Genomic DNA, 21033 nt, shown 5'->3' with positions numbered 1-21033 from the left:
TGCTACTCTGTATCTTGTAACTGTTATACCCATCCCAGTGTAGTATGACTTTTTTGTTTCTGTGTCTGGACATCCTATACCACAGCACCTGACACAGAGCAGGGTCTCAGTGACTGCATGCTGAGAGAATCAGGACATCACATTCTGCTAGGATAGTGGTGTTGTCTTTTGGGAGGGTTTCTTGACTACTGTGTTGTCTTTGGCAAGTCACTAGAGTTCTCTGAGTTTGTTCTTCATCTATAGAATTGGAATGACAGCACCTACCTCCTAGGGTTGTCATAAAAGTTGGATTGAGACAGGCCTATAATGCACGTAAGATTAATGTCCAGTACACAGCATTCAGCCATCAGTAGCTACCACTGTTACCATGACCTCTGGTGCCTCATCTCTTCTCTACTGGAGAAGGCAGGACCCATAGGGGCCCCAGAAGCCACACATGGGGCTTCCTGGCCCAGAATCCTAACCTCTAACATCTGCTCTCTACCTGATAGGCAAGAAGAAGGGAAAGAAACAAAGGACACACAGGCTTAATGGGAGTATAAAAATAGGACTTTTTTCCCCCCCCCCATAATCACATCAATTATCAAAGAAACAAACAGTATGTAACAAAAATACAAAGCTCTGGTGAATTTTTTTGTCTGTTTTTGTGGGGTTTTTTGCCCCTCACCCAACCCTCCCCAACTGCCCCTTCCCAGAGAGCCCCTGGCTGAAGCCTGGATGCTGTCCCTGGGGTCACCCTGGGGCTTAGGAGAACCGGTGGTCCAGGTCCCTCTGGGGGCTGGCCGAGTAGGAGTAGGCCTTGCCCAATACCAAGCGGTCCCGCAGCAGCTTGAAGAAGGCATAGTAGTTGCTGAAGAGGATGAGCGCCAGGGAGATCGTCTGGTGCCACTTTTCAGAAGACATTAAGGAGTATAGCTGGTAGACAATGACAGCACCCTCCAGCAGCAGAAGGATGTTGAGGATCCGCAGGGGTTTGCTGAAAAAGAACTGCCCAGGAAAGGGTAGGCAGGGACTAGAAAGTATGTTCCAGAAACCTGCCTCCTGGATGGGGGTTCTGGGGGGGCCAGTGAAGGGGACAGGCTCTTGGGGCCCCATGCAGACGTGGGTGGGGACTCTGCCACCCTCTCTGCTTTTGCTTATGGTCTTTCTTCTGTCAAGACTACTGTTTGGGCGCCTGGGTGGCTCAGTCGTTAAGCGACTGCCTTCGGCTCAGGTCATGATCCCAGAGTCCTGGGATTAAGCCCCTGCATCGGGCTCTCTGCTCAGTGGGGAGCCTGCTTCTCCCTCTCCCACTCCCCCTGCTTGTGTTCCCTCTCTCACTGTGTCTCTGTCAAATAAATAAATAAAATCTTAAAAAAAAAAAAAAAAAGACTACTGTTTCCCACAGAAGTTAAGATCTTGTTGAACTTCTACCTTCCTCTAGGAAGCTCTTCTTAAGAGACCTTGCTTGCTCACTCAAACTTTTTCTGGTCTACAATCAACACCTTTTTATATGTGATCCTCCTGGCTACAGCCTGGACCAAACAAATTAGAATCTTATGACATAGATATGGAAAGTTATTATAGACTTTACAGTCTGAGTCACCCACTTCTTCATGGGTAGCATCCCGACCTAGGCCAGAAGCTTTCAGGGCATGTGGTGACACCTCACTCTGACATGGTATTTACAAAGCAGGGTAGAGTGCAGGGACTCAAGAAGAATGTTTTGATCAGTTTCAAAGAGTGATCAAGGTCTAGGGAATCTCGATTCTTCAGGGGCCAAGGCAACTAAACCTCAAAAGCTGCTTACAGGATGGGAAGAGACATGGCAGGAAATAGGAGTCCAAGAAACCAGCACGCTCAGGCTCAGCTCTGCACCTGACAGCCTGCAGGACCCTTGGGCAAGTCCCTTTCCTGTCTGGGCCTCAGGTTTCTCTACTGTGAAGAGATCACCCAGATCAATTTCTCAAACTGTGTTCCTTGGAAGCCCAGGATCTGAGGAGGCCCTTTTGGGGCCTAAGGCAGTGGTGAGTGGGAAGTGAAGGGAGTCCCAACCCTTTCAAATAGAGCGGTGCCATGAGGTCCTATATACCAGACTTTAGTCTATGACTGTGTTGGAAAAAAGAATTTTGATAGCAAGATAAGTAAATAAAATGGAGACCACTAACCTCAGCGATTCTGAGCAGCTCTTTTCATAATGCTGAGTCCATGAGTCCTTACTATCAGACCCCAAGGTTCCCAGCAAGGCACCCTTGAACAAGTCAGACCCTAAGCCAATTTCAGTCTCAGAAAATGGCGACAGCCCTGGCACTTCTCTCACGCGCCGGGTGAAGGCTGAATGGAGGGTGTGTGGCAGGTGCTTACCACTGTGCCCGGCACACCATATGAATGAGGACAGTTATGGTTTTTGCTCCTAAGAACCCCTCCTTTTATGGTGTCATCTTTCCCGCCTCCCTCCGACGTTTTCAAAGATCTGCTATAGCAAGTAAACTGCAGTTATGGAATCACCGTTTGTATGGCTGTCCTGTGCTGCACATGTGGGGTTTCCTTTGGATTGGAGAAATACTGTAAATAGCTTTCTGTCGCTAGGACGTCACCCTCCTGCCTTGGAATCCTCCCTGCTTGAGATCAGGCCCTGCCCCTCCTTCCCAGGGGAGGAAACTCACGTGGAAGCGGAAGTGGGAGACGTCCGAGGGGATGGCCACGTTGTAGTGGCCCACGGCTTTGTAGACGTTCTTGCTGTGCTTCACCAGCACGCCCTGTGGCCACATGCATTCTTCTGTCCACCTGGAGGCACAGCCCAACAGTGCCCCTTACACCCAGCTCACCCACAAAAGGGGCTACCAGCAGACTGGGCCTGGTGTGACCACCAGGGCCCGATTCCCATTTCTATCATTTAGACACAGTGACTTTCCTTTCCTGGGTCTCAGGTGCCTCCTCTATAAAAATGGGGTAAGAATCATGAGAAATTCATGGGAGTCAGAAGGTCTAGGGTTGAGATTCAGGTCTGAGGGGCTGTTAAGAAAACGCTTTTCCCTTTTGGGTGCATTTTCTTTCTTATTTATTTATTTATTTATTTGAGAGAGAGAGAGAGAAAGCAGGAGCAGGGGAGGGGCAAAGGGAGAAGGAGAGGCAGACTTCCCGCTGAGCAGGGAGCCCGACTCGGGCCTCGATCCCAGGACCCTGAGATCATGACCCAAGCTGAAGGCAGACACTCAACCGACCGAGCCACCTGGGAGCCCTGCATTTTCCTCACCTACTCTCACCTCTAGCCTCCAATTGGTCCACTGCACAGCTGCCTGAGTGGTCTTTGTAAAACACCAAGCTGAGCCTATTTTCCACTCAAAACCCTCTGAAGCGTTTTCAGTGCCCTTGGAGTCAAGTCCCCAAGGATTCGTTGTGGCCTCTGAGGCCCTGCGTGGACTTTCAGGACTCTGGCCGCATAGCTTGTGCTCAAGCCATTCCTAGCGGTTTCTAGTTCTCCAGCACAGCCTACGGTTTCATGTCTCTGTGTAAGTCATTCCCTCCAACTGGACTGCCCTTCCTGATGCCGTATCCTTCTGGCAAGCTCTTTTAAAACTCAGGATCCTCCAGAAAGCCTTTCTCAAACTCCCCACAGAGTTCAGCCTCCTTCAACAGCAACCTGAATCTCCTGCTACTGGTCCACTTTCCCCAGTGTTTCGTCACTTATTTCCTTGTATCCCTCACTCCTTGAAGGAAGGGTGGTGTCCATTTTATCTCTATGTCCTCAGAGCACGGCACAAGGCCTGGCACAGAGAGGCCTCAGTGAGCATGTGAGTGGGATGGTGCGTTCTTCCAATTCTGCCACATCTCCCAGGGACTCCAAGGGTCCTGGGCCAGAGGACAGAGAATCACAAAAAACTCTAACTCATGTTCCTACCTTGTTGATTCATTCATTTAAAAACCAGTTATCAGGGTACCTGGGTGGTTCAGTCGGTTAAGCACCTGACTCTTAGTTTTGGCTCGGGTCCTGATCTCATGGCTCATGAGAGAAATGTCAGGTTCCAAGCTCAGTGGGAGTCTGCTTGGATATCCTCCCCCACTTCCCCTCCCCTGCTCATGTGCACTCTCTCTTCATCTCTCTCTCAAATACATATGTAAATCTTTTTTTAAAAAAATTAAAAAACTAGTTATCATGTTATATCTAACAACATGGATGAACTTCACAGGCAATAGGCTGAATGAAAAAGAAACTGAACCCAAGATTTCATTTATGTGAGGTTGTGGTTAGTTTTGAAAGAAAATAGAAAAATGGTTGTCTGGGTGGTGGTGGTAAGTGGGGGGCAGTCTTTGGGAAGAGCCACGAGGAAACTTTCTGAGAGGCTCTAAATGTTCTACATCTTGTTCTATCTATATGTGGGGGTACAGGTCTGCCTACATATGGGGGTACAGGCAGGCCTACCTCTACAAGGGGGTACAGGTCTACCTATACATGGGTGTACAGGACTATCAAAACTCAAAGAATTGTACACTTTAAGATTTATGCATTTCAGACTTTTAACTCTAGGAAACAAACCAAGGGTTGCTGGAGGGGACGTGGGTGGGGAGATGGGGTAACTGGGTGATGGGCATTAAGTAGGGCACTGAGTGTTATATGCTACTGATGAATCACCAAATTCTACCTCTGAAACTAATAATACACTATATGTTAATTAAACTGAATTTAAATTAAATTAAAAAAAAGATTTGTGCATTTCACCATATAAAAATTTTATCTTAAAAAAAGACTAGACACAAACCACAAAAATTTACTGTGGACCTATTTTAAGCCAGGCACTCTGCCAGGAGTGAGATGGCTGAGCGCTTGACAGGCAAGGACCCTGACCTCCAGGAGCTTTAGTCCTGGAATAACAGGCAAGTAAATGAGCAAACAGAGCAGAAAGAGTTGGGTGCAATGATCATGATATTATGGGATTGTGGGAGCACGGGGTAGGGGGCACTGAACCTATCCTGGGTGGAGAGGAAAGTGTTCCTGGAGAAAGCAAACTGCTAAAGGATGCATAGCAATTAATCAGGAAAAGAAAGGTGGAAAGGGTGTTCTAGGCAAAACAAGCATCATGTGCCAAAGCCTGGATACAAACATGCATATAGAATTTGAGGATCCGAAGTGGTCTGGTCTGGCCAGAGCAGAGTATGAACAGGGAAGGCATGGTCAGAGAGGAGGCAGACAAGGCTGGGAGGGCCCAGTTCAGCAGCTGGGAAGCCATGCGAAGGAGCCTGGGTCTTCTCTGTGGACCATCATGGTGAGCTACGGACAGGTTTCTCCTCATGTTCACCTATATTCTACCTTTCTACTCCTCCCTCCCTTCAGAGGCTAAGGCTAAGCCGAGTCCCCTTTAGGCCCATTTGGCAATGTCTATCCCCTTCCTTCGACCATTTGGACAGAGCCTGGGAGGGACCCTGACTAGCATGGAGGGCTATGTGACCCCAAAGGTTATGCTCCTGACCACAGTTCTCCAAGTTATCTTACTTAACCTTACCCCAGGGAAGATGGTAGCATCCCTGTTTTATAGACCAGAAAGCAAAAACCCAAAAGGGCCAACTGCTTACCCAAGGACGCTCATGTATCCCTTCTTGGAACATCAGAAAAAAGTTACTACTGGTAAGAAAATGTAGCATTCTCATTGGCCCTAACTCCTGGGGGCAGCCAAGGGACCTTTCTGGGGCTGTGTCTGAGGACCTGGGGAAATGGATAAGCCCCAAGCTAAAAGAAGGAATGTCTGTAAATAGCACCTACTACAATGTTCCATGGACTGTCCTAGGCATTTAGCTACTTTTCCTCTATCATCTATCTACCTACCTACCTACCTACCTATCTATGTAAAGTAATCTCTATGTCCAACGTGGGGCTCAAACTCACAACCCCCAGATCAAGAGTCACATGCTCTACTGACTGAGCCAGCCAGGCGTCTCTGTGGCCTCCCTTTGCATCTCTGCTTCTTGATGGACCTACCTCTACAAACCTGTCCTAGGGGCCTCTTCTCTGCCACACCTTGTGCTGGGCCCGAGGCTCAGATGTGATTCAGGAGGGCCCAGACTTGAAGAGCTTCCAGTCTAATGGGGGGATAAAGGCAGGAAAAAATGAGGGTAACCTGGGTGAAAAGTACTGTGAGGATGGCACCATGAAGGATGAGCCAGGCTGAGGGGACGCTGGGCTCCTGAGCAGGTGCTTCTGTCTCTGCAGTGCTGTCCTGCAGCCGGGCTTCCTTCTTCCCATCATCCTATAACCATTTGTGTTCGCGGCTGTCACCCGCACCAGACTGACCTCCTCTAGGACCTTGTCTTGGTCATTCTCTCTTTGTGACTCTGCTTCCCTGGCCAGGGTTCTCCATCGGCTAACGTGGCACCCTATCCTCTGCCCAGATTGATGGTTCTAAGGCACCTTGGAATGGGTTCCTCTACTGTTCCAAAGCCTCCCATAGCCCCCCTCTGCCTGTAGGTCAAAGTCCAAGCTCCTCTGTCCAAGGCATAGCACCAGGCCGGGTATGGCTTCAGAAGAAGTTAAACGTCTGCCGGAAAGGAGGTGACCTAATAACTGAACGGATAAGTGAGCAGGTAACAGAAGGAGAGAAGCAATGAATGAAGGCAAGAGCAAATCGGTCCGTGAGCTGCGTAAGTAACAGTCAGTGAATGAGAAAGTCAACGAGTCTATGAATTTACTGCCTGGCCTTCTCCCATCTCCAGCATACTGCAAGTTACCTAAGCACAGGGGACACGTCTGCCTGGGGCCCAGCCATACTCCACTCTGGCCGCAAGGCCTAGCTTACAAGATGTGCTCAATAACCATCTGCCAACTAAATGCATGAGCTGGTGAGGGAGAAGGCCTGTGGCTCTGCAGACATGGACCACGGGAACTGGGGTTGGGCAGGGACGTGGAGGGCAACTCACGGGTGCTGCAGCACGTTGGAGCACAGTGCTGGGTCCACCTTCTGCCAGCAGCCCAGGTGGGCAGCGGCCTTGTGCAGGAGGTCGCAGTAGCTGGCGGGCAGCAGGTGCTGCATGAGGATCACTGAGGTGCTGACGGACACCAGCAGGAAGAGCTCACAGGACCAGCGCTTGTCATAGTAATGTGTGTTCTGGGGGCAGCAGGAGATGGGTAAGGCCTGGGATGCCCAGAATGGCCTCACCCCCTCCCCTTTCCACGATTCGATCTGCTTTAGAAACCAGGGCAGCCTTCCAGGGGGCCTGAGACCAAGGATCAAACACCTAACAAAGAGGGCTTAATCATGGACCTAGACCCTGTGCCCACTACTCAGTTCTCTATAAGCTCCTCTTACAGCAAAACTGCTCCCACCGCCTACCACTCCGAGCCAGAGTACAGGCTCTGGGGTCCAAAAGACATGAGTTCAAATCTTGGCTCTGTTCCTTATTAACTACGTGACGCTGGGCAAGTCATCTCACTTCTCTGTGCTCTAGCTTTCTTTTCTGTTACGTTGTAAGAACAGCTACCAAGCACCTCTGAGAGGTGGTAGGAGGATTATTACACTCCTGAAAGCTCTAGCACATTGTAGGTGCTCAAGAAACATGAAGTCCTCTCAGCCTTGAATCATTCAGTGCAGTCCACCCCTGGAGAAATGTTTCAAGCCTACTGGCTGCCGGGGAGGTACCTTCCCAGAAGGCCATACAAGCTGGAGAGAAAGCACAGGCTTTTGGAGTCGCTCGGGTCTGGATGAGTCCTGGCTTTCCTACTTCATGATACAGCTGCACATCGTGACAGGCCTGGGCCAAAACAGCCCTAGTGAAATATACCACTGCTTTCTGTTATCAAGTATTATGAACAATGTCCTGTCCCCCTCACTGGCTAGGTGACCTCATGCAGGCCACGTCCTCTCAGTGAGCCTTGTTCTCTCCACTCTAAAATCGAGGCAGTCATGGGCGCCTGGGTGGCTCACTCGTTAAGCGTCTGCCTTCGGCTCAGGTCATGGTCCCAGGGTTCTGGGATCGAGCCCCACATTGGGCTCCCTGCTCGGTGGGAAGCCTGCTTCTCCCTCTCCCACTCCCCCCTGCTTGTGTTCCCTCTCTCACTGTGAATCTCTCTGTCAAATAAATAAATAAAATCTTAAAAATAAAATAAAATAAAATCGAGGTAGTCGTTACTTTAGCCCTCAAGAGAACAGATGGGAATCTTATCAACAACGGCCCAGTTATTCATGCAAGAAGGAGGGCTCCTGTGGGGCAGGCAGCAGGGCAAGGCCCCAGGCAGTCCCTTTCCCCCACCCTGGGTTGAGCTACGCACCTTCACGAACCAGACAGGCACAAAGGCCACATAATAGGCGCTCAGCATGGAGCTGACCAGCACTTCCTTCATGCGCCAGTTGAAGTCCATCTTGAGGAACTCCACCTCGCTGCGGATGAGACTAGGGGACAGGCAGCAAGCGTGTGTGGGCATGGCGTCTGGCCCATACAGCTGCCGTGTGTGCTGCTTCCACGTCTCCCTCAGTGTCAGCAGGTAGTCCCGGCTCCGCGCCAGGCCACTCACCGCCTCCCGGGGACCCATGGAGGCCATGTGGCTGAAGAGGTTCGTCTTGCGGAGGTCACAGTTCAGCTGCAGGAACGGAATGTACATCCCAAACCTGCTGGGGAAGACAATGGTGAGGGGGAGGCCTGCCCGTGGGCCACGATCCCCACCCTTACCCACGGAAGGATTCTTCTTTCCTCCCTGAGCTTTAGCTCTCCTGGCTACTCAGAGGGGAGAATGTACCCATCCTTCTATCCAGCCATCCTTTGATCAGTCAACATAGGTATCAGCATCGAGTGCAGGCCAAGCACTGTGCTGAGCATCAGGGACAAAGTAGGAAGCAGGAGCTGAGGGCCCTGCCTCATGGTCTACTGCTGACTAACAGTGATCCTAACAGCCCACGTTCACTGGGCACACACAATGCTCTAGACACCGTACTAAGCGCTTTACACGTGTTCTCTTCTTTTGCTTCTCCTAAGAACACTATGCATTCCGTACTATTATTTTGTACCCCCTTTGAAGAAGCTGTGGCTCAGAGAGGTGAAGCGGATTTCCCAAAGGTTACCCAACCAGTAAGAAAGCAAAAGAGCCTGGATTCAAACCCAGAACCATCTGGTACCAAAGACCAAGAGGCAGCTCTTCAGCTTGTGGAGAAAGGAGGTTCAGGAATAGTATTTATTGTGTGCCTATTATGTGCCTGGCACTGAAATGGGCACCTCCCCCTTTTTTAAAAGATTTTATTTATTTATTTGACAGAGAGAGAAAGGAAAGCACAAGTAGGGGGAGTGGCAGGCAGAAGGAGAAGCAGGCTTCCCGCCGAGCAGGGAGCCCGATGCGGGGCTCAATCCCAGGACCCTGGGATCATGACCTCAGCCGAAGGCAGACGCTTAACAGAGCCACCCAGGCGCCCCTGAAATGGGCCCTTGAATAATACAGGTCCCTTTCCCTGAGCAGTACCCCTAGGGCTGGAGCTAATTAGTCAAGGGGTGTTTTGAGTGCATGACTAGCATCTTTTGAGGAGAAAACTAGGTGGACCCAAAGCCCAGGAAAGTAGGTAATTATAAAAAAGTAGTTAAGAGCCAGGGTGCCTGGCTGGCTCAGTTGGTGGAGCACGGGACTCTCGATCTGGGGCTTGTGAGTTCGAGCCCCACATTGGGCACAGAGATGACTTTAAATAAAAACAAACACATAAATAAATAAATAAGTAAGTAAGGGGGGGAAGTAGCTAAATGCCTAGCACGGTCCATGGAACATTGTAGTAGGTGCTATTTATAGACATTCCTTCTTTTAGCTTGGGGCTTATCCATTTCCCCGGGTCCTCAGACACAGCCCCAAAAGGGTCCCTTGGCTGCCCCCAGGAGTTAGGGCCAATGAGAATGCTACATTTTCTTATCAGTAGTAACTTTTTTCTTCCTTTTTTTCTGATGTTCCAAGAAGGGATACATGAGCGTCCTTGGGTAAGCAGTTGGCCTTTTTGGGGTTTTGCTTTCTGGTCTATAAAACAGGGATGTTACCATCTTCCCTGGGGTAAGGTTAAGTAAGATAACTTGGAGAACTGTGGTCAGGAGCATAACCTTTGGTCAAATAGGCCAGGATTAAAATCCCAGCTCTGGGGGCGCCTGGGTGGCTCAGTTGGTTAAGCGACTGCCTTCGGCTCAGGTCATGATCCTGGAGTCCCGGGATCGAGTCCCACATCGGGCTCCCTGATCAGCAGGGAGTCTGCTTCTCCCTCTGACCCTCTTCCCTCTCATGCTCTCTATCTCTCGTTCTCTCTCTCTCAAATAGATAAATAAAATCTTTAAAAAAAAAAAAAAATCCCAGCTCTGCTACTTACTAGTACTGTAATTTAGGGTAACTTATTTAACCTCTATGAGCCTCAGTTTCCTTAATTTGCCCTAAGTTACATAGCTCGTATTGATTCTCTCCACTCAGACAGGCATTATACGTAGTGTTTTCATAAATACTTTCTTTAAACCTTGCAACAACACTCATCACGGTGCTTGATTCAAAGTACAAGACTCATAAAATTTCGTTTAGAAAAGAGAGACCAGTGATTCTGTGGGACAGAAAAGATGACTGAAATGGGATTCCCACAACACTCTTCAGGACACCTTCTGGGAATGAAGGAGTGGGGCACCTACAGGAACATACAAGGGATTCAGACCCAAACTTATGGCCAAGTACATAAGAATCTCCCTGGTTTTGCCTCTAAGAAGGACTGCAGATATAATTAAATTATTTGGTGACAGCAAGTAACTGCTCCACAAATCACAAGTTAGAAGCTATTTCACATGCAAGACAGCAGATTCCCTCTCATCTTCTCCACTCAAGACGTGACGGTATAAAAGTAGAAAATAAATTCTTATCAGCAAAAAGAATGGGAGTGGGGTTATCAGCTCACAAGTGATTTTGACAAATTTAGAAAGCAGATGGAAACATGTTAACAGATGAGGAAGGAAGCCATCATCTAGAGCAGTGCTGTCCAACAGAAATATAATGAGTATCACATATGTACTTTGAAATTTTCTGGTAGCCACATGGAAAAAAAATATGAAGTTAATTTTAATACTCTAGTTTACTCAACCCAATATATACAAAACATTATCACTTCAACACCTAATCATTATTTACAAATGAGATTTTTACTTTTTTTTTTTTTTTGAAGATTTTATTTATTTTAGAGAGAGAGAGAAAAACGAGCATGCACGGGAGTACATTTGAGGAGGGGGAGGGGCAGAGGGAAAGGCAGAGAATCTCAAGCAGACTCCACGCTGAACGCGGAGCCCCACGCAGGGCTCAATCTTACAACCCTGAGATCATGACCTGAACCAAAGCCAAGAGTCAGGTGTTTAACCGACTGAGCCACCCAGGCGCCCCTACTTTCTTTTTTTGTACTAAGTCTTCAGAATCTGATGTTTATTTCACACTTACAACACACTGAAGTGAAAGAGGCAAACTAGCCTCTTTCGAATGTTCAATAACAACAGGTGGCTAGAAGCTACTAAACTGGATGGTGTGGATCTAGAATATGCTATGAGAGGACTGCACTGGGGGTAGGAGCTTATTTGCCTAGTGACCCAAGAGAGACTCTGACTTGAAGTAGGCACAGCTGATAAAGGGTAGAAGCAAGCAGCAGCACTGAACAAATGGGATTAAACAAAGATCTGTATTTATTTGTAAAAGTCAGTCCCTTTATTCTCTTACCTCATACAACCTACCCTGAAGAATTCTTAGATAAAAAAATTGAATAAACTGTCTACAGAGAACTGTGGTCTCTAATGGGAGCACCTTAGAGTAACCCCCTCACTCTGGCTTCTGGCCTATGGAGGCCCACAACCTGACAACTAGCACTGCACTTCCTCATCCTAAAGCAAAGTCTGCCAGTCAGTGTGTCCTGCTCATGTACTTAGAATTCCTAGTCAAACCTCCCACTCACATATATATATAATGGCAGAGGGAGAGGAAGTGCACTGCAACTATTCAGTCCTTCATTTGTCAGTGTAAAGAGACAACCAAAGAAACAAACTATGCTTAGAAAACTAGCAGCATGAAACAAAAAACTGACCCCAGTGGAAATACAAAATTGAGGGAACAGAAGAGATTTTTAAAACAAGAACAGAATGCTATGAGAAAAGAACAATCAGGAAATAAGAGGCCTTGGAGATGAAAAATATGATTGCTGAAAAACTCAATAAAAAAGCTGAAAGATAAAGTTGAGGAAATCTTCCTAAAGGCAAAGTAAAAAGAGAGAGCAAAGAAAGACAGAGGGGGGAGAGAGAGAGAGAGACAGAAAGATGGGGGGAGGGTGAGGGAGAAAGGGAGAGAGAGATGAAAAATATGAGAGAAAATATAAGAGAAACAGATAATCAATCTATGAGGTCTACTACCTGATAAACAGAAGCCCCACAGAGAATAGAAAAAATAGAAAGGAAGATATTATCGAAGAAATAATAGGAGAACATTTTCCTGATCTGAAGATATACCCAAATCTCCAGGTTAAAAGAGTCCTAGAGTACTGATAAGATGAATGACAAAAGTCCCACACCAGACACCTCCTTGTGAAATTTCAATAATCAAAAGATAAACAGGATATCTCTAAAAATTTTCAGAAAGGAAAACGAGTCATCCACAAAGTAACTGGAATCAAACTGGCATCAGACTTCTCATTAGAAACATGGGATGCTAGAGACAATGGAGTAATATCTTCAAACTTCTGAGAGAATATGAATTTGAACTTAGAAATCTACATTAGCTGAACCATCAATCAAGTATGAGGGCAGAATAAGGGCATTTTTAGACATGCAAGGCCTCAGAATGTATATACCTCCCACATACCCATTGTTAAGGAAATTACCTGATAATGCACTCCAGCAAAATAAGAGGAAGAGGAAGAAAGAGGAAGACATGGGATCCAGGAAACAGTGGATCCAACCCAGGAGGGCAGCGAAGGGAAGTCCCAGGCTGAGAGCTGTACAGCAGGCCTAAAGAACAACCACTCCAGACTGGAGCAGGAGGATGGAGGGCTCCAGGAGGGATGTCTTTAGGGGGAAAAATGGACTCCAGGCAACAGGTAGCATGATTGAGAGGCTGGATAAACTGGAGGATATGTTGAAGGCCCATCATTCTTTTGTCAACAAGAAAAAAGAAAGGCAATTAGAACTCCAAGGAAAAAAAAAGGCTGTATAAGAAAGTTACAATCTAAATATGAAGCAAACTAAAATGTGACATGATATTAAGCAACTGATGGAATGTAAGAAAAGAGAAACCATTTGACCTTGACATGAGGAACTTTCTTTTTTTAAGAGGCCCAAGATTAAAACTCAGTAACTATAGAGAAGGAATATCATCTATGCACACTACTTGGCCCTGAGGTGAACAATATTTTCATTACTCATAATAACATCAAGACTACTTACTGCTTTTTAGTTTTTAGAATTAACCATAGACAAAGAATGGAAGACTTAAATGTGGTTATATAGGAGAATATGAATGTCAAGTTTAATATATAAGACTATAGCTGCCAGGAAGTGAGAGGAGGAAGAGGGGAGGAAAAGTGGATGTGTAGCGTTCCTAATATTACCGTCTACATAAAAGGGATTAAGATACTATTGTTGATGAAATAAAAAATACAGGCATACTGACATTACTGGAATAGAGAATAATAATAAGTTATAAAATACTGGGAACGGTATGGATGGAAGGGTGAACTAAGTAAATCTTCATCTGTCATCGAAAGGAATCAATGAATGTGTGCATGTATGTGTGCATGATAGGCTTGTATATGCATAAAACACTTATTTCCAGGATATATGAGAAACCAGAAATATCAGTAGTTGCCTCTTGGAAGGGAAACTGGGCAGCTAACAGACAGGAGCCGAGGAGAGACTTTTTCATTCTATGTTCTTTACACATTTTGAATGTATATATTCTACACATATTTATACATGTTGAATTTTAATTCTGTAAACCTATTATCCAACTATCAAATCAATCATATGTTTTTAAAAGGAATAAAGGCACAAGGATACTAGAATTATGGGGGTAACTCAAAAAACAGTGAAAGCCAGAAACACTGAAGGAGATCGCTTTGGAGGAGTGGGACTAAAAAGCTGAAAAGTGGGGTTGGAGGCTGCTTTTCATCATAAGCTTTCTAGCACTCCTGGATTGATTTGTTAGGATATGCCTGCCTTACGTTAATAAAAAGTTATAAATGAAATAAAAAAGTAAAGCAAAATATGACTACTGGGTGATACCTGTATCCGAGGAGAATGGATTCACTGGATAGTAACCACAAGGTGAAAAAATTAAGGCAACTGTTGACGGCTCTAACCAGTACAACCCCTGAAGGGTCACTTGTTAGTATCTATGGACTACACCTTTCGGTACAGTAATTCTACTTCTGGGAATCTGTTCTACAGAACTATTGGACAAGTGGTCAAAGGTGTATGCAAAAGAAGGTTCCCTACCTCATTGTCTCCAATAGGGAAAAGCCAGGAACACCTCGAAAGGTCACCAATAGAAGGCAAATACAACAACTGTGAAAAATCTATATAATGGAATACTATGAGGCCGTTAAAAAAATGAGGCAGACCTGTATGTATTGCCATAGAAAAATACCCAAGTTATAGGATTATGCGAAAAATGTAGTAAATTGTACAGCATCATGCATAGATTAATCCCTTTTTGTTAAAAAAAAAGTGTATGTGAGTATGCTTGAACAGAAAAAATTTGTGAGGATATGCTGCAAATAATGGTTTTCTGGAGGACTGATATTAAAGAGGACTTTCATTTTCTACGTTAGAAGCTTCTGTAAAGTTCAATGTTTTTATAAGACACATGTGTCACTCTTACAATTAAAAACTAGTAATAACTGAAACAAGTGTGATGGGTCTCCTCCCATGACAGAACCCTTTTGGTCATGCAGGGTAGAGAGGGATGAGTATCTGGCTCTGAAGCTTCCCAGGACAGAGAACTGGCCCAGCCTGAGGAAATTCATGAACCAGAAAGCTCCGGGGTTGGGAAATGACTGTAAATGCCCAGGGAGCCAGGAGCCTGCACCAGGAACAGCCAGAATGGACGTCTTGCCAAAGTTCTCCCCAGTTCTAGGCCAGAAGGGGGCAGTCCTGGGTTCCTCCCAGACAGGATCTTCCCATCCTCAACAACCTGAGCTCTGGTGAGATGGAGTGAGTGAGCAAACAGACATGAAGACTGACATACACACGTGGCACGTGCAGGTACACCCCCCCCGACATTCCATGCACAGACACCCACACAGAAACATTTCCACACGCAGGTGCTTGCATGCACACAGACCTGGGGGAGGCACCGAGAGATTACATAAACACTAAGATACAAAAAAAGAAAGAACCAGAGAGAAAAGGAAAGGAGAGGGAGACGAAGCCCATGCATCCCCATCAGGAACGTTCCTTTGGCATATACGTTCAGATCTGAGTCCCATTCTGACCTCCCCATTGGTGGCACCTAGGGTAAATTATGCCTGCTCTCTCAGTTTCTGCTCTTGCAAAAGAAAGCTAATCCTCTTGTTCTCAGGGGGATGCTGTCAGACAGTGTGGGAGGACATTGTTGCTGCCCTTCCCTGAGTCTGCCAGGTACGGGGGTCTGCTGACCCAGCCACACTCAGGGCAGAGGTCAGGAGCTGGGTGCTAGGCAGTGAGGGGGTGAAGTGAGGGGTACTCACGGATAGCAGAGGAACAGGAGGTTCAGGAAGGAGTAGGTCCTGAAGAGGTGGATGAGGGAGCGGCACAGACTCCAGCCTGTTGCCGTGAGAACGGTGAAGCGGGTGAGGAACAGCAGGACGGAGCGAAAGAGGGAGACCTTCCCCCTCTGAGAAGCCTGGGTCGGGACGAAACAGGACGGGATGGGGCCTTGGATGGAGGCCACTGGGGCTGTGCCCACATCCCACCCGGCATGGCCTGTGATCCCACCCAGGGGAACGTGGGGCAGCAGGCCGGGCTGGTGAACCTGGCAAGGCGAATCCTTTTCCTCGATGCCCCGTAAGCTCCGAGTGGTGGGATGTAATGTTCTCCAACCAAGTTCAAAGGGAGCCCCAAGGAATTGCCTGAGGCTTGAAGGGCTTGGAATGCTTTCTTGGTACCCCCAGGGGAAAGGGGAGTCCCAGCGTCCCCGGCCAGCCTCTGGGACCCAATCACCTCCTTCACGATGGACCCAATGAAGCGGCGGCCCAGAACGATGGTGGTCACCATCAGCAAGTTGAAGTCGATCAGGTGGAAATTCTGTCAGGGGTGGGCAGAGGCTGGGGGTCACGTGGGCCCCCTGCCCATGTACGGGCTTTTTTCATCCCTACCTCCCCCTGCCAAGTCCTTTCCACAGGGACTGTCCCCACTCTGACCTTCACAGGCCTCCAGCTGAATCAGGCCAGGAAATTACCTAGAGGAGCAGAACAGGACCGAGAGGAGGGAAGTGGGACAGTCCCTGGAGATGAGAGAGTGGTGTGTGAGCCCTCTTGCTCTGATCACCCGTGCCCCCGTCCCTGCACCTCTTTCTGGGCATGGAGATCTTTCCACTCCTGAAACTCATGTATGCCCGTGGCTCTTCTCCCCGACAGGACTTAAGATTCTGTGCTCTTTTAGGCAACATCTGCCAGATTTATCTCTGCTACCTTTCAAATGCCTAACACAGTACTGAGCAATCAGGGGTGAGCATCCAGGAATCATTCGCTTCCTGTTCCTTCCACACTCTCCATTTCCAGCGTGAGGCCAAGTGTACAGTGCACTTGGTAAGCTGGGTTAAACTGAAACCAAATGTCACACACACATACACACACACACAAGGTGGTCCTAGCTGGGAACCTACCAGGGAGGTGTGGGAGGGTGGGTGGGAGGGTGGATACCACCACACTGTCTTGTAGATGTTGATGTAGTGAACGAAGAGGGCTATGAGCTGGCAGAAGAAGAGCTGCAACTCAAACAGAATGCTGGCCTGGACTGGCAGTTCGGGGATCTTGCAGTGCTGGAGGGGCACAACCGTCTGGGCGGCCAGTGGCGGGCTGGAGAGGCCTGTCCCAGAACTGCTCCTGGGAGGTGGGCAGGGAAAAACAACAAGAGCTGACCTGAGAACCCCACCAAAGAAGGCCTTCCAGGACACAGGGTGGTGGGGTTGGATCAGCAAAGCAGCTCCTGGCAAGGATGGGAGTCCTCCTAATCCTGCCTGTCAGACAAAGGAGCCAACAGAGCCTTTTCCTAACCCTAATCTTATCCGGGCTTTCCAACATTCCCCAGGAAGGAAAGAATTATTAGATCCGTTTGACAGATGAGGAAAAGGAGGCCCAGAGAGGGGAAACAACTTGTTCAAGCCACCGGCAAACCAGGAGCAGGATTGTAACTGGAATCCAGGTCTTTGGGCTTATTACCCTATATCACACTGCATCTGCCCAAGTGACCACCACTTCTGAGTCTTCTTTTTTGCTGCTCGCTGTACTCAAACCCCCATCTGACATCTCCAATCCTAGAGCCCGAGCCCAGTGAAGGAGAGCTTTGTTCGTATTGCCCCCGGGAGCCCATAGTGAGGGGAAAGAGACAGAGGTGGTTTACCTGGTGCGCGAACGGACACTGGTGACCGATGCACTGGAAGTATGGCCCCCACCAGAGCCCCCTGAAGATCCTGGCTCACACAGAGGATTTCGACAGTAGGATGTCCTGTTGGGACCTCTTCGTCCTCCTGTGGGACTCAACATAAGGTAGAGCCTCAAGCCCGAGGGCAGAGATCAAGGATAATAGCAATACTGGCTACTGGGTACCTGGTGCCTCCTTCCATCATTAATCACGGAGACCTCTGACCTGGCCCCTGCCTACCTCGTCAGCCTCATCTCCTACCATTCTCTGACTGGCCTCCATGCTTCAGCCATCCTGTCTTTTCTCTCCTTAAGCAAACCAAACCTGTTGCTACCTGTTGTACTTGCTGTATCCTATCCACAAAGCCCTTCCCTGACTGCCATTTTTAAAGTACCTGCCCCCATAACTCTCTCATTTCTATTTTTTTTCCCACAACAATTCACTCTTGGAGTTATCTCATTCATTTGTTAACACATTTATTGTCTGTCTTTCTCACAAGACCAGAAGGTCAGTGAGGTCATTACCCTTTTCTGTCTTTTTTACTGCTGTACCCCCTCCTTCCATCACAGTGTCCAGCATAAAGTAAGTGCCCTGTAAGTGTATGCTGACGAGTGAATGAACCCAGCAAAGTAGGTCTTCCACAGATTAGGAAACTGAGTTTATACTGTGTCACAGGTAGTTTGGGGTCTGGGGCTTGAGCTCTTAGCTCTGGTGTACACTGCTTTGTTCAGATACTACAAGTCTCTCTAGGCTTAGGATCTGGGGCACCCTTGAAGCCTTTTCCTCCAGAGTCCAAGATCCAGCTCAATAGGTGTCTCATGGTTGGTCAGGACCAGAGGCTGAGAGCCTGGCGTCTCATGGTCAGGACCACAGCCTGAGCATAGGGTCAAGGATGTGGGCTCTGGGAGAATGCTGTGGTTGTGGACCCAAAACCTATTTCTCTAGGCTTAGCAGTCTAGTCCAAGCTCCCAGGCACCATCCTGCACAAAGGTCCTACACAAAGCTCCGAAGCACCACCCAAGGCCTAATCAAAGTTACAGCTTTGTTCAAACCTCCTCATAGCAACACAGCCTACACACATACACCCACCCCTTGCCCTAGCTTCCCAGCTCAGAAGCTTTTCCCACATGTCTCCAAAAAGTACTTGTCCAGGAGTTCTGCACCCAACCAGCCCCCAACCCAGAAGCCCTCTTCATATACTATTACACCCTATTATACCTGGTTTAAACATCTCACACATGCACCCTCAGTCCAAAAGCTCTGCCCACACCTACTCTCCTCTCTTTAGAAGCTCTACACCCACATAAAGCCCCTGGGCCCAGAAGCCCCGCCTACACACTGTTGTCAGCCTAGAAAACCCGCCCACAAGCCAATAAAAGCTCTCTCTGCCCAGAAGCTCCGCTCCAGAATGGACTCCCGTGGTCTGGAAGGTCTCCTTCCCGCCCAATCTCCCCCAGTGCCAAGCCGCTACAGCCCAGAAAGTTCGCCCCCGCACAAGCGCCAACTGCCCACGAGCCCACGAGCTCCGCCCTAGCACCAAGGCCCCGCCCACCGCTAAGCTCCGTCCCCACTTCTAGCCCAGGTGAGCGGGTCCCCCCTAAAGCCCATGCCCCCACAGGACCTCTCCATTTTAGAAGTCCCGCCCCCCGCGCCAATGCCCCGCCCCCACAAGCGAGGCCCCACCCCGCAAAGCGACAGGAGGGGGCGGGGTCCCTCTGTGCCCCGCATCCCCTCCCCCTTCCCTCGCCGGGATCCTGTCCGCGTGGGGGAGCAGTCAGCATCTTGGCCATCCCGACCCCCACGCCCGCCGGTTCCCCGGCCGAGCCGGAACCGCTCCGCTCACCCATCTCCTCCCCCCGGCGCTCTCCGCTCCGCCGCCGCAGCTCCTGCGGGCAATATGTCGGAGGCGACGGCGGCCGGGAGAGGACTAACCGCCGCAGCCCCGTCCCCGGGTATCAGCCGCGCGCTCCCGCTGGCCGCCAAATTTGCATACAAGGCGGGCTGGAAGCTGGGGGCGCGCTTCTTAAAGGGGCCGCGCGGACAAAGGCCGTGGCTGCGCGCTCTTTGTCTCACGGTCCCCTACGCCCTTCCTGCAGCTGCTGCTCCGAGACCCCAGAGGGAGGGAAGTCACCGCCTGCTCTTCCCGTGCGTGCCTTCTCCCAGCATTTCTTCAGGCCCGAGGGAAAGGGCCGGAACCGCCTCTCGGCTCCTGCCCGAGATGGACCGTAGCCAGGAGTGGCCCGCAGGCGCCTCAAACTCAACGCGTCCCAAACTGGGCTTTCGTCTTTGTCTTCGGCCTTATTTTTCTTTGGTCCACCCTGGTCAAAACCTGGGAGTCATTTCCTTCCTTCCCTCGATCCCCCCACAACCAATCTTTCACCTAGTTTGGTGGACCCTAGGTCCTAAATCTTTCTCCTGCCATCACCTTAGTTCAAATCCAGATTCTGCTCCTTCTGAGCCTTGAAATCTTGTTTCTTGCTCTTTACAATGAGGCTGGTAATATTCACCTTAAAGGTCTTGGTGAGGATTGAATGAGATACCGCATGTAGAACAGGGTCTGTTTTAATAAATGTTAGCCATCATTATTATTAGGATGCATGGCAAGTACTTAACACAGAGGAAGCACTCAATAAATGAGCTACTACCACCAACCATTAGGATTTCTTCCCTCACAAGACCTATAAACTGTCTTAATCACCTGGTAACTCCATGGCTTAGGACAGTGCTTGGCACATGATAGACATCAATATTCAATTAATTGAATGAATTAGCAGATATTTAATTAATAGATACAGAGCTTACAGTTAAGTGGGAGGAGATGGACATAAAATTAGTAAATTCTGTAGTATGTTAGAAGGGAATGATTGTTGTGGAGGTAAACAGGAAGGGGGGATGGGAGTTTGCAATTTTAAACAGGACAGTCAGAGTAGGCTTCACTGAGAAAGTGACTTTTGTCCAAACACTTGAAGGAAATGAGTGAGTCAGTCATACAGCTATCCAGAGAAAAGGGGTATTCCAGGCAGAGGGAAAAATCAGTGGAAGGGCCATCGGGTATGAACATGGCTAGTGTGTTTAAGAAACAGCAAGGAGGTCAGTGTAGCTTGGCTGGAATAGACATGAGAGTGGGATGTGAGAAGGGGTGGACCATATGGGGCTCGTCATTACTCTGAATGAGATGGGGAACTATTGGCGGGTTTGAACTTTTTTTTTTTTAAGATTTTATTTATTTATTTGAGAGAGAGTGAGAGAACAAGAAAGATTGAGAGAACCAGTGGAGGGAGGGGCAGTGGGAAAAGCAGACTCCCTGCGGAGCTGGGAGCCTGCCATGGGACTCGATCCCAGGACCCTGGGATCATGACCTAGCCGAAGACAGACACCTAACTGAGGCACCCAGGAGCCCTGAACTTTCATTTTTAAAGAATCACTCTGGCTGCTGTGTAAGAATAGACTGTAAAGGAACAAGGGTAGAAGCAAGGAGACCAG

At 48.5% G+C, this 21033-nt stretch overlaps 1 protein-coding gene across 7 annotated transcripts; it reads right to left on the bottom strand.

Annotated features, from left to right (window-relative positions):
- Window positions 1-531: 531 nt before the first annotated feature.
- On the bottom strand, window positions 532-19632 carry TMEM39B (transmembrane protein 39B). 7 transcript variants are annotated; one of them, XR_003520682.2, is made up of 11 exons: window positions 19394-19632; window positions 17530-17656; window positions 16793-17012; window positions 16129-16212; window positions 15657-15811; window positions 12813-13082; window positions 8237-8573; window positions 6889-7076; window positions 5954-6054; window positions 2646-2766; window positions 532-987 (listed from the first exon to the last, which is right to left on the bottom strand). XR_003520682.2 is itself a non-coding variant. In XM_027598273.2 (10 exons), the coding sequence occupies exons 1-10, from the start codon at window positions 19395-19397 to the stop codon at window positions 745-747; spliced, it is 1749 nt and encodes a 582-aa protein (XP_027454074.1). In that variant the 5' UTR covers window positions 19398-19628; the 3' UTR covers window positions 532-744. The 7 variants fall into 7 exon arrangements, 6 of the variants coding, with proteins under 6 accessions (XP_027454074.1, XP_027454080.1, XP_035582902.1 ...); XM_027598273.2 differs by lacking the exon at window positions 5954-6054 and having other exon boundaries at window positions 19394-19628; XM_027598279.2 differs by lacking the exons at window positions 5954-6054; window positions 12813-13082 and having other exon boundaries at window positions 19394-19617.
- Window positions 19633-21033: the final 1401 nt, after the last annotated feature.

The sequence above is a fragment of the Zalophus californianus genome, chromosome 4, assembly GCF_009762305.2.
Source record: "Zalophus californianus isolate mZalCal1 chromosome 4, mZalCal1.pri.v2, whole genome shotgun sequence".
In the NCBI taxonomy this organism is placed as follows: domain Eukaryota; kingdom Metazoa; phylum Chordata; class Mammalia; order Carnivora; family Otariidae; genus Zalophus; species Zalophus californianus.
Note: the sequence above shows the minus strand (reverse complement) of the source record. Positions and strands in the feature narration are given on the sequence as shown.